The 12,942-nt window shown below is 60.1% G+C and overlaps 1 protein-coding gene across 11 annotated transcripts in view; it reads right to left on the bottom strand.

Moving 5' to 3' along the window:
* DNM2 (dynamin 2) overlaps positions 1–12,942 on the bottom strand; it is a 92,774-nt gene that overhangs the window by 7,828 nt on the left and 72,004 nt on the right. For all 11 annotated transcript variants that reach the window (XM_060297125.2, XM_030879705.3, XM_060297124.2 and 8 more), the window contains 4 exons: positions 9,386–9,499; positions 3,611–3,720; positions 723–834; positions 13–177 (listed from right to left, as the gene is read on the bottom strand). In XM_060297125.2, the coding sequence (XP_060153108.1) occupies positions 13–177; positions 723–834; positions 3,611–3,720; positions 9,386–9,499 (501 nt within the window). The remainder of the gene's footprint in view (positions 1–12; positions 178–722; positions 835–3,610; positions 3,721–9,385; positions 9,500–12,942) is intronic.

The following is a 12,942-nucleotide window of genomic DNA, read 5'->3' on the forward strand; positions in this document are numbered from 1 at the left end:
GCAGGCACTCACATTGTTGATCATGAGGTGCATGATGGTCTTTGGCATGAGGTCACGGATGGACTTGTTGATGATGGCCACATAGGAGTCCACCAGGTTGCGAATGGTCTCCACCTGCCGCTCCAGCTGCGGGTCCATGGAGAAGGTGTTCTCCTGGGCTCCGTCCTCATTTTCTGCCTGCAAGCGGGGAGGGGAGGCCATGAGGGGTGACTGCAGCCTGAGTCCAGCGTGGGGAGCACCCCTCCTCTGGGGATTGCTTGCCCTACCCCACCCGCAGCTGACCCTCTGGGGCTGGCCCCTCATGGCCGCGTTGGCACCACGTGGCCCTGCCTGCCCCTGGGCTGAGCTGCCCGGACCTGGGGGTGACCACAGTCCAAAGATGGGCTAGTGCCTCTCACCTGGGGATTGGAACATGTTAATTTGGGGGCCATGTTCACTCCGCCTCAAGGACAGGAAAAAAGGAGAGAGAACAAAGCAGACAGGATCCTGGTCCACGTGTGTCCCTGTCCTTGACTTTAGTTGGAGAACCTTCTGGGCGCCGATGACAGAACCCTCCCCAGCCCTTTCTGCTTTGTCTGCTCAAGAGGGTATGGGCTACATGCCCTCAGAGAGTGCTGGCAAACACAGCCTGAAATGACCCATCCCGTGAGATGCTGGCCGCCCTTCTCCCAGGTGGGGTCAGCTCAGCCCAAGGTGTGCCGGCCGGGCAGGGCGCTCCTCACCTGGTCCTTCTCAGGGTAGACCCCGGCTCGGAGGAATGAGGCCTTCCAGCTGTCCACGTCCTCCTGGGAGTCACAGGCCAGCTCAATCTGCCGCAGGTCCTTGTAGACGTTCCTGCGGTGAGAGGGAGGGAGGGAAAGGCGCATGCTTGACCCTGCCCGTGGGCCCGGTGGGTGCAGTGAGCTGGAGCTCAGGCCCTGGGGTTGGCCTGACTGACCAGGATTCACCCCTGACCGGGGGCACTCATGACCAGAGGCCCCAGGATGGCAGCAGCCCCTGCACTCCGTTGGGCTGATGGAGGTACCGTGAATTCGTGCCTGTAACACCCAAAACCGTGCCGAGAGCAGGGCGTGTGCTCAGCAAGAGTCTGCATCTAGAGGCATCTGCAGTGTTTTGTTTGTGGGCTCAGCTACTCCTCTCCTTCCCCTGGGAACTGCCCATCCCCTCCTTTATGCTCTCCTGGAGGAGCCAAAGGCTGCCAACGACCCCTCCAGAAGTGGGCAGTGACCCACGACACCCTCCGCCAGTTGGGGAGCTCCTGTCAAGGTGTTTTCTAGAGAAGCTACAGCCGCATCATCCAAAAGAACGTTCTGGCCTGACGCAGCAGCCACGAGCCACAGGTGGCTTCTTTCTGAGCGTCAGGAATGGGGCCAGCGTGGCCGAGAAAGTGAATGTAAATTTTTATTTTATTTCCATCAATTTACATTTAAATAGTCACATGTGGAAATCCAAAAAAGAGGGAATATATGTATACGTATAGCTGATTCACTCTGCTGTAGAGCAGAAACTAACACAACATTGTAAAACAACTAAACTCCAATAAAAATTAATAAAAATAAATAAACAGTCACATGTGGCCAGTGGCTGCTGCCTTGGACAGTAAAGGTCCAGCATGTGCCCCGATTCCTGGGAGGGAGGTGGAACTGGCCAGGGCAGGACTGAAACTCCCAGCAAAGGCTTGTGAACTGCTGGGCAAATGTGGGTCTGTGAGCGGAAGGTGCAGAGCCAAAAGGCTGGGGGAACAACGGACAGACACTAACCAGTGTTTATGGGCAGTGTTCTCCATATATAGGCCAGGATCCATGCTACACGCATGCCATCCTGTCCCACAGGGCAGGTGTGACTGAGACGGCCAAGCTGTCCCAAAGTCTTCGAGTGAGATCTGGGTCTGAGGTTAGGCACGGATGGCCTCACAACAGTGCTCAGGCCAACCAGCAGTCAGTGAGTGGCTGCCCTGAGACTTCTGGAAGGAGCTGAGAGCAGGGAAAGGGAGCATGTCTTTGTTGCTCCTCCTCCTTCCTGCTGCCTGGAACATCATCATGATGGCTGGAGTTTGAGCAGCCATCTTGGACAAAGAGGAGGAGAGCTGAGAAATAAGAAGGAGGGCCTGGGCCTGGATGCCTGTGGGGTTGTCCAACCTGCACCAGATGGTAAAGTCTGGACTTGATTTACATAAAAAACCCCAACTTCTATCTTGTTTCTGCTACTATCAATCTGGGTTTCCCGAACTCACCACTAAATGATACATTAGGTAATATCTTCACCGCCCCCCCCCCCCCGCCACCGCCCGCTGCACAGGGGATCACAGGGCCAGGGAGGTGGGATGGCTGTCTGGCGTTACACAGCCAGGAAGAGCTTCCCAGCAGGCCTGTCCCATCGCAGAACCCAGGGTCTCCCACACACCCTAGGGTTTCTTAGGCAGGGGAGGTGGGGGGTAGGGAGAGATGAGCCTAAAAGGGTTATAAAGGTTTTTGGAGCCAGCTGATGGTCAAAGTGGGTCTCAAGAGTTTTAGGCCAGCCCAGAGCAAAGCAGGATAGAACGATTCTTGCACAAAACAGGTGGCTCAGCTGGATCTGGTGCGTGTGGATGGGCAGTGGGGAAGGTGGTCCTGGGGCCAAGAGGGAGGATGTCACTGCCTGCTGGCCAGTCATGAAGAACCACCAGGCCCTGGCTGACAGCTGACCCCTGACTTGGGGGTTCCCTGGATGAGGGTGTGAGTCTGGGCAGGGGCCCTCCTGGGTCCATGCTCAGCCCTTCCGCCTGCTCTCAGACCTCCTGCCAACTGGGTCTCTTCCTGAGCTGAGAGAAGTATCTTTGCTTTTGCTAAAGTCTCCCACCAACGCCCCTTGGCGTGGGTTTACTGAGAGCCTCCTGGGCCCTTCTCTTCTCTGTTATACTGGCTCAGGGAATCTCATCCCATTAGACTTGAAACACCTCCACACAACGACAACTCCCCAAATTCACGTTCCTGCCCGGAGCGCACTCCTGAACACCAGTCTCTCATACTTACCCAGCTGGCTCCCCTGTGCCCCACGTGGTGTCTCACAAGCCCCTCTCCCTCAGCATCACCCCAACCCAGACTCCGACTGGCCCCGAGCCTACTCTGCCTCTGCCTTCCCCATGTCAGCCAATGGCAGCTCAGTCCCTCAGCAACACCTTTCTTGCTCTCATACCCACACCCGCCAGGAGTTCAGTCGCTCTACTGGAATCCACCCCTTCCTCCTCTATGTCCTCAGCCCCACTTGGGTCCAGCCCCACCATCTCCCACCTGGGCCAGTGCAAGCGTCTCCTCCCTCGTCTCCCAGCTCGCCTCCTCAGCCTGTTCCCCTCGTGGCCACCAGGGGGCGCCGGTGAGCACCAGAGCCAGGTCCCATCCCTCCTCTGCTCAGAACCCTCCACGGCTCTTGCATTGTTTCAGCCTCCCCACCCCGCTGACCACCCCACAGAAGCACTTTTCTGTTTCTTGACTGACACCCTTTCTGGAATGTAAGACCCCAGGGTAGGGACTGTTCACAGCAAGTGCTCGGTGGACACTGAAGAATGATTGAACAAGGGCCATTGGTCTCCCTGGGACCTTGGGGGATGGGGGTCGGGGTCGGGGGCACTCACCTCTGCTCCGTGTTGAAGATGGCGAAGACGTGCTTGTTGGACATGAAGCCCTTCTCCACGTCGCGGATTTTGAGGTTGTCCAGAGGCAGCATGTACTTCTTCTCTTTCTCCTGAGGGTGAAAGGGGAGGGGTCACCCTGGGCTGTTTAACTGAGGCCCTGAGGCTGCCCTGGGCTGGACTCTACCAGGAGGACCACCGCCAACACCTGACGCCTCCCATGCTGCTTTTCCTCGGGTGAGCTAGTCTGGCACCGCCCTCCCCCTCGCTTGCCTGCCCCAGCCACGCTAGCCTCTGTGACTCTGAACATCCCAAGCGGGCTCCTACCCCAGGGCCTTTGCACCTAGCATGCCCCACCCCCACCCCCGCCAACACCGGCCTGGTGCCCTCCTTGCCTCTTTTGTACAGAGGGACCCTCCAGGAGAGGCCTGCCCTGACCCCACCCCAAACTCTCCCCCTACTTTTCCCCTTGGCGCTTCCCCTCATGTAACACAACACACCACGTATCTTTTTTTTTTTTTTTTGGCTGTGCTGCGCGGCTTACGGGGTCTTAGTTCCCTGACCAGGGATCAAACCCACGTCCTCGGCAGTGAGAGCACGGAGTCCCAACCACTGGACCAGAGAAGTCTCCCCTGCCACCCCGCATTTCTTGCTTATTGACCTAGGGTCACCTAGACCGACTCATTGGGTCCTCGGGGGGTGGAGACTCCTGTCTGTTTGGTTTACTGCTGACACACAGTGGATGCTCAAAACTGGCCAACTCTGACTCTACCCAGATTCCAACCACTGAGTGAATGAAACCATTAACATGACTACTTCTTCACGACGAGCCTGCAAGTGAGTTACCAATATGATCCCATTTTCGAGAGAAAGAGACAGACAGAGGCACAGAGGGGCAGGCAGTGGGGGCGGGGGAGGGAGCTGGAAAGCGAGGCCCCCGTGAGCTGATGGCCGGGGTGGCCCTGTTCAGAAAGTGCCAACCGAGTGCTGGGCATGGCAGTCCTGACGGCTGCTGGGGAAAGCAGCTCAGAGAGGACGCGTCCCTTGGTCAAGGGCACGGGCCTGGTGAGTCTCCGAGCTGGGAGTCCCACTCTGCAGCCCACCTCCTGTTAGCTAAGCACCTACAATACGCCTAGGCCCGTGCAGATGCATTGCTATTAACCTTTACTGGGGGCGGGGGGAGGAGGTGGCAGTGCATTCACTGGGTTTTCTACACCAGGAAACCAAAGCACAGCATCAGGGTACCCCCCCGCCCCTCCCCGACTCCCACTCGACCCACAGCAGCTCTCAAGGGCTGATGGGAAATGCTGCTTATCCAGCAGCTCGTGGAGCCCTCTCACGCATCCCTGCCAGGGAAGCATCGCGCTCAGAGAGGGAAGTGGGCCGCCCTGGGCCACGCAGCGGGTGGACTGGGCCGCGGTGGGACTTCAGAAGCCAGGTTCTCCCCACGGCCCTCCTGGTCTTTGACCTCCTGGGCATCTCTGGAGAAGAGAGACCTGCCCCCCTCACACAGCAGCTCACTTCCTTTCACCCATCCTACCCCTGACCTCCGGAAGGCCTCAGAACAAAACCCAACGTGGCGGTTCCTCCCCAAATCAACAGCAGCCACAGTGGTGGCGGGGAAGGGACCCAGGGGCCCTCCCAGAGGGTGGAGGGCCACTTGGAGTTTCAGGACTACTCAACGGGAGGCAGGAGCGAGTGGCAGGCTCGGTGCGTGGGCTCAGTCCTGACTGAGGCGAGAAGCTCAGCTGGGCCTGGCCCCTCCCCAGCCATGTGCCCTTGGGCAAGTCACTGCCCCTGTCTGCCTCAGTTTCCTCAGCTGTCAAAGATGGGTAGGAGTCTCGTCCTCCTGGTGCAAGGTGAGGACGGACACTGTGAAAGTCCCCAGCACATGCCCACCCCAGAGCTGGTGCTTGCGAGGCGCCAGGGGTTTTCTTTTGTCTGTCTGTCTGTCACTCTTATGCTCCAGGGTCAGTCAGTCCACCGGGTTCTGGGCAAGGAGAGGAGCCAAGGAGGTGGGAACCCCATTCATGCTGGAAGCCAGGGCAGGGGAGGAGGGTACAGGCAGGCCAGGGAATGCGGAGCCCGGGGCCCTCCAACCTCTCAGGGAAGAATTTGGGCGGGGGGCTTTAGAAAGGGCCAGGGCAGGAGTTCCCGGCCCGGAAGTTTGTGAAGAGCCTCTGCTGCTCCCACCCTATCATGTCATGAGGCAGGAAGCTTCCAGTTGGCCGGCTAAGGCCAAGTAACTGAGTCACAGTCCTTTTGGGCCCCGAGTGAGACACCACATCTGGAAGTGTTTATAGCGTGATTCCGCCCAGAGCACAGAGGCTGCCTTCCTGATGCTGCCCGCACGCACGCATACACACTCTCTCTCTACACACACACACACACACACACACAAACACACACCACACACACACACGCACGACACAAACAGACACCACACAGACACGGAGGCGTGCATGTACCCCGCCCCCACCCCCAAAGAGACCTTCTCCTGCACACAGAGGCCACGGTCCCAAACCCTCCCTCCCAACCCCCCCGCCCTCCCCCCCGCCCCCCCACCCCGCCTCCTTAGGATTTCCTGAAAACCCACAACTTTCTCCAGATGCGCGCTGGCCCCGGCCGTGCCACGTCAGAAGAGACGAAGCAGATCGTCGCGGGCGGACCAGTGGCTTCCTCGCCTGCTCGGAGGTGCTGGGGCGCTGTGGCCCTGCTGCTGCCCAGGGGGCCCGCAGGACGGACAGCCGGCCCCGCCAACCCAGTGTTCAGACTACCTGTTCAGGGGGCTCTGAATGTGTACAGTAGTCTGCACATTGGTTAGGCTGGGCTCGGGCGAGCGGCGCGTCAGGATGGGCCCCCCACCCAAACTTGCTGCCACCCACGCAGCGAGGCAGACCAGGAGGTGAGTGCCACTGCCCACCGCCCTCCTCCCCACAGGCTGGAGGCCTGGACAGAAGATTCTGGAATAAAGAAGAAGGGCTTGGGCGGGGGCGGGCGCCGGGGAGGAAAAGAGGCGCCGGGCAGAGGCAAAGAGAGCCCCGACACCGGCTGAGGGGTCGGGGGCTCTGGTGGAATCAGTCTCCTATTCCTACCCTCCAGTAACCACCTCCTCTTGTTTATTTTTTTTAATAAAGAAATATGGTGTCTTGCCTCTCTCTGAGGCTTCTCTACGATGGTGGCCTGACCCCAGGGGTGGCCACCCTGTTGTGTGATTTTCAGGGCCCTTGCTGGGATCCTAACTTGGCGGGGAGGGGGGAGGGCGGGGGACGGACAGACAGACAGACAGGATTTCACGACTGCCCCTCCCCAATCCCAGGCAGCTCTGTGTCTGGGGTGTACACAGGGCCCCATTCACAGGTCTGCTGGTTCTCATTACCGCCAGCGGCGCTCGACCCTCCTCCCAGCACTGCCCCTGCCTCTGCTCTGGGGCCCCGAGGGAGGGTCTGGGGCTCCTGCTTTCAACCCCTAGATGAAGAAGAAATGAAGGGCCCCTCCTTAAGTCAAAAACTGAGCTCCCGATGATGCCATACAGCGAATCGCCAGGCTAGGGTTTGGGCCCAGAAGCCCCCTCTCCAACCGCCCGAGGCCCGGCATTCCTGCCCCGGAGACCCCCAAAGCCCAAAGGTGCGAACCAGCTCTCAGCTTATCTGACAGCTGATGCAGCACAGAGCAGACTGAGCTTCAGACTGCGGGGGAGGAAAGAGAGGGAGAAAAAGTGCAAGCGTCATCCCCACCCACACTGCACCCCGGCCATTTTGAGGAGCGGATCTGGCCACGCAGGTTCCTTGAGAAATGCCCAGTCCCACCCACCCTCCCTCTGCATCTCGACCCAGGAAGGCGCCAGGGTCCTGGACAACCCCAGTTTAGAAGCAGCCACCCAGACAAGGTCCCTTGGGGGACTTGGGGCTCCCAAGCCTTCACGACATTCCAGCGGTGAGCTCTGGCCTCACGGGGAGTGGGATGATGACATTCTACTCTTAAACACCCGCCACTTGTGGGAACCGCTTCCTGCCTGGGCAGTGGGGAGTGGTCCAGGTGTGGGGCTGAGGTGCCTCGGGTCAGGGAGCCTGTGTTCTGTACCCACCGCATGGGGACACTTCCCCACGCCGTGACATGGGGGCAAGTCACTGCTCAGAACCTCAGTTTCCTTCCCTGACAAAAGGAATGTGAGTATCTACTGAGGAGGAGGAAGAAGACAATGCTCTCCGTGTGGGACCACGGCAGGCTCTCCCAGCCAGTGAGGCTGGCACAGGGCAGGGGCTTCATAAACAAGACAGGGCTACCCAGGGGCGCCAACAGAGTTCTACCTGTCTTGTCTCTGAGCCTGGGTGGAAATACAGGCTCATGGTTGGGCATGGTTGGGCACAGGCCTGCCTGTCCCGGGATGGGGTCAGCTGCCGGTGAAGCCCCAGGTGTGGGGGTCACCCCAAAACCCCAAGGGGGGAGAGCCAGGTAGGGCAGCTCCAGGGGTGACCAGAGAAGCCCAGCCTCTCCTCTGGGGGCACCTGGGCCGGGCTGGAGGCTGTGCCATCCCATGTGGGCAAAGCACAGAGCGGAAGCAAAGATCCCGGAGCATGTGTGCAGAGGGATGCGTGTGCCTTCCTTGTCAGGCACCTCCTTCCCTCCTGTGGCCACGTGGTGATGGACATGGGGCAGCCATCCTGGACCACGAGGAGGAGCTATGTGTTACGATGGCCATGGGGGAGGCGGAGCCAGGGCCCTGGCCAGCCTCACGGCACAGGGCTGCCAAGCTCGCCGGGCGGGCAAGAAACAGACCACCTCTGTAAGTGCCTTCATTTGGGACCTCTGTCACAGACGCAAATCGAGAGCCACCTAACACCACCTTGACGACAGGGAGCGCCTGTGTTATCTCTCACAGGGCAGCCCAGAGAAACACACTGGCCCTCGCTGGTGGCCCCTGGAAGCCTGTGTCAGAGTGGCAACAGGCAGTCACACCAGAGGAGTGGCTTCACTCCCAGGCCACTAAGCCACAGTACTGTCGTTCTGTTAAGAGAACTAAGCCACGAAATGGGCCACTCAGGACGGGAGGATGGGCCGAGGCGGAGGAGGGACCTGCATGGCAACACCCGGTGGGGCTGCCCGCTGGGCCAGGGAACAGGGGTGCACTCACTCACAGCCCCGTCCACAGGCTCAGGGAGACCATGGCACGAGGCAACGTGCAACACCACGCCCTGTGCTTATTATTCCTGGTGCTGTTCCCAGAGGCCTCCCTCATCCCTCTGAGGAGGCCAAGCACATGTGGAATGATCTCAAGACAGACACCGTGACGGAGCACCTCAAAGATGCAAGGGCCGTTCTACCTCACTTCACGGATGGGGAAACTGAGGCCCAGAGAGGCTAAGGGCCTGGCTGAGTCTGGGTTAGCTGTAGGAAATGGAACCCCAGCAGCCTCGGCGTGAACCTGAGTCCCCGACCCCAGGCCGTGCCCCCTCTGAAAGCCCCCACCTTGCCATGATTTTGAAGGGTGAGATCAGTTTGGAGCCTCCCCCGTGCCCCTTTCCTCCTCAGGGAGCCCAGCCCCCACGAGGCACAACCGCACGGGGGGCCGTGAGGGGCTCGGATATGATGCACAGTGCCTTTGGACACCCTGCGGCCCTGGCTGATACCATCCTAATGGTAAGCTTCGGGGTATGGTGGCGCTCAGGGAGCCTTTCCCGAACGAGCAGTAAGTTGAGGGAGCGCCACCCAGAGGAGGGAGGTGTGGAGAGCACGACCCACCATTGCCCAACCGTCCCACCCCTGCCAGCCACTCACCTCCTCATCCTTGTACCAGGACAGTGACTCGGCCGTCAGCACAAACCAGTACTCCTTGGAGCCGCCCTTCATCAGGCTGATGTTGTTGATGGTCAGCCAGCCCCTGCGGATCACCTGGGGGGGGAGGGCGGGGCTCAGCAGGGGACAGCGGCCACCACCCAGCCCGGCCTGCCCCAGCGCGGTGGCCAGCACCCTCGCCCCTAGCAAGGCGGGAAAACGGGGACCATGGCAGAGACACCTCCAGCCCAAAGCCAGGCACCCCGATTCCAGGCCACCTTGCCCCAAGCACTTCCCAACGGAGACCAACGTGGGGCCCTCGGGTGGGCAGACGTGGACTCACTCACAGTCCCCAGGGTGATTGGGAACTGGGTCCCTGGGGAGCCCCTCTGAGCTTGGTGTTAGGTTGAATTAGCACAGGTGGCAAAAGGTACTCCCAGCTGGAAGGGGCCCAGAGGAGGGCATCCCAGGCTTGTGGGGGGGGGGGGGCATGTCACGTTGGATGTGACTGAAGGAATCACACTTGTCTTGGTGAGACGCGGTACCAGCGACACCCTTGGGCCCTGCCCCTCGTGCCCTGTGGAAGGCGGCTGTGGATGTAGAGCTGGAGGAGTCGCCCAGGCAACGGGCAGAGGCTTGATTCTGCTGCCCGGCTCACCCAGGCAGGCACTCGGTGGGCACAGGGACCTGCTCTGACCAGGAGTCGAGGCCAGCCCCCGCCCCAGGGCTCCCCTCCCCACAGGCTCTTTTCAGAATACGAGGATGAAGAGACTCCTCCACCCAGAGGGCTGGGGACAAAAGTTTGAGCCCAGGGGACCCGCCAAGGATCATGCCCCACTTTGGCTTTTTCTCTGACTGGCACATCCGGGTTCTGGGCTGTGAGACCCCCTATATGGGGCTCGTCTGGCCACTGCTGTCATCTGAGCAGGAGACGGAACCCAGGCCTGCGTGGGGGACTCACCTGACAGCTAAACGCAGGTAGCCTGGGGGAGGCCACACTCCCATGTTCCCCGGGCCATGGAGGCGCTTGTGGGATGGAGCCTCCCACCACTCTGGACTGGGGATCCCGGGGTGGCGGGAAGCACGAGTCTGCGCAGGCAGGGACACCCGGGGCCAAGGCAGCGACAAACTGGGCTAAGCTGCAGGAGGTGGGCTGCCAGTGGCCATGGACAGCGGGGAAGGGCTGGCGCTGTACCCCCAGGGTGGGGTAGGGCTTTGGGGCTGCCTCTGGGGCCCACATGCCTCCCTAGTGGATGCGGCTCAAGAGGGCCTTCATCCTGTCTACTCTGTCCTGCCCCCGGGCACACCAAATCTTCACAGGGCCACCACCCGCCTGTGGCTGGAAATGAGCTCTTAAGTCTCAGAGACCAGGAAGGCAGAGACGGCCACAGAGCGGCCAGGGACCTCTGCACCACATAGAAGTCCCTGCCCAGGCTGTGCCACCGTTGAAATACCAGCTGGCAGCCCGTGCTAAGGCTTCTCCCTCCCTGAGATGACGAGACAGCACCTGGGAGTCTTGTGGCCGTCAGGCAGCAGGCAGAGATTGTCAGCCCCAACGAGGTCATGGTCTCAGTCCTGGCAGCAGGGTGACCGACCTGCCCTGGCTTGTCCAGGAGGTCCCTAGGCTTAGTCCTCAAAGTCCTGGGAATGCCCTCAGTCCCGGGCAAAGTGGGACGGGTGGTCAGGCCGGGGGCGGAAGGAGCCCCTGCATCTCCAGAGCTGCGTGGGTGCCTGTCCCCGCCTGTTCCTCGCTCCCCCAGGGGCAGGGTAGGGCCTGCCTTGTCTTAGTCCAGGTCTAAAGTGGGTGCTTCTAAACTTCAGTCATTGATCGACAGCCAGGGGCAGGGGGGAGGCTGTGTGTGTTGGGTGCTCCCCAGAGAAGAAGTCCTCACATGGCAAGGCCTCCACGCTTCCAGGCCCAGCCTCGTTCCCAAGGGGGCAGATGTGCCCCCCACCGCCACCCCTTGGTGGCCGAGCTGGCTCGCCTGCCTCCACCCTGGGTCAGGTAGAGGTCAAAGCTAGCAGATGGGGCCCTTGTCATGCTCCAGGGCATGCGGCCCTGCTGGAAATGGCACCTCTGAGCCTTGGGGCAGGAGGTTGCTAGCTAGGCCTGGAGAAGCACTGCCCCCCTCAGGTCCCTCTGCCCTTGAGCCACCCAGAGAGCTGCCTGTATGGGAGCCCAAGGGGATTCAGAGACAAAATCCCGACCTGGGGAGGGGCAAGCTGCCGGTGGCAGACACAGGCGCTGAGTCTAGAGGAAAAGGAGTGGTCGGGCCTTCTCATCCAAAAGCCAGATTTGTGCCCAAGGGACTGAGCTTAGAAAAGGCGGGCGGGGGCGGCGGGAATAGGGTCAGCTGGGGAGATAGAAGAGGCAGGCGGAGTTCCCGTGCTCCGGGGGGCAGGCATGCTGGGGGAGGGAGGAAGGGCTGCCAGGAGAAGTGACGCAGCTGGGGCCCACCTCCTCCTCCCTGGGTGAGTCGCCTGGGCAGGGATGGAAACCATGGCTGGAAGACCCAGGAGCCACAGCCACGCACACGGCAGGGCTGGGCTTCGTGGCTAGGGGTGTGGAATCTGGCAGGAAAAGAATGACTAAACTTCTCAGGGTGTGGGTGTGGGGAGAAACATGCCTCTGGGCTGTTTGGAGGAAAGAAACCATTCAAAGGGGATTGGGGTGACACATGGGAAAGTGGGAACCATGGGCCCAAGGACGATCCATTCCTCCCGCAACCGCCCCCAACCATGGCAAGCTTTGGCCTCTTCTGCATCTTCCAGGTCCTGTTAGGGGTTCAGCTCAGCTACTGGAAAGATCCCGGGGTCACCAGAAGATCCCTGCCAGAGGGCAGCAGTAGTGCCCGCCCAGTGTGGGGGGAGAGAACCCGGGAGAAGGAGGCCTCGGTTAGGGCTGGTGGCGCAGGCCATGGTCTCCAAGGTGGAGAGCTGGGGCGGAAGCCAGCTGCCCAAAGGCAATCACCTTGAAAAGAGCTCAACTCTCAGAAGTGGGCATTGCCTGCTCCCTGCCAGGCTGGGCTGGGCCACACACAGAGAGGAGGTGTTACCTAAAACAGGGATGGCAAATACCATTCGCCAATCAATGGGTAGCACTGTGGTGAGAATTCTGGGCACTGTGGGAAAGGACACTAGGATCAATTAGTGATGTTTGCCATTGGCAAAGGGACAGGGGCAAGTGCAACAGAACAGCCTAATCAATCATCGTATCTGCTATGGAGGCAGGAGGATAGTGGCAGCATCCAGGAGAGAGTCTCCTGATCAATGTCTGTCACGGGTACAGGAGGGGTATCACGTGCAAAGCTATCACATGGGGGAAAAAATTCCTTGACCAGTTAGTCACATCTGCCACGGAATGGGGAGTAGTGACATGCTTAGGAAACAAAAATGCCAGGATCAATTAGTGATGTCTGCCAGGGGCACAGGACAGGAGAGAGGTACAAGGAAAAGAGTGCTGGATCAATTAAGAATGTCTGCCTTGAGTGCAGGAGGGGAAAATTTCTGCATGGTGTTGTCTGGAAACAGAGTGGTGGCAGTGGCAAGAATAAGCTCTT

Source organism: Globicephala melas, chromosome 3, assembly GCF_963455315.2.
Source record: "Globicephala melas chromosome 3, mGloMel1.2, whole genome shotgun sequence".
Classification (NCBI taxonomy): domain Eukaryota; kingdom Metazoa; phylum Chordata; class Mammalia; order Artiodactyla; family Delphinidae; genus Globicephala; species Globicephala melas.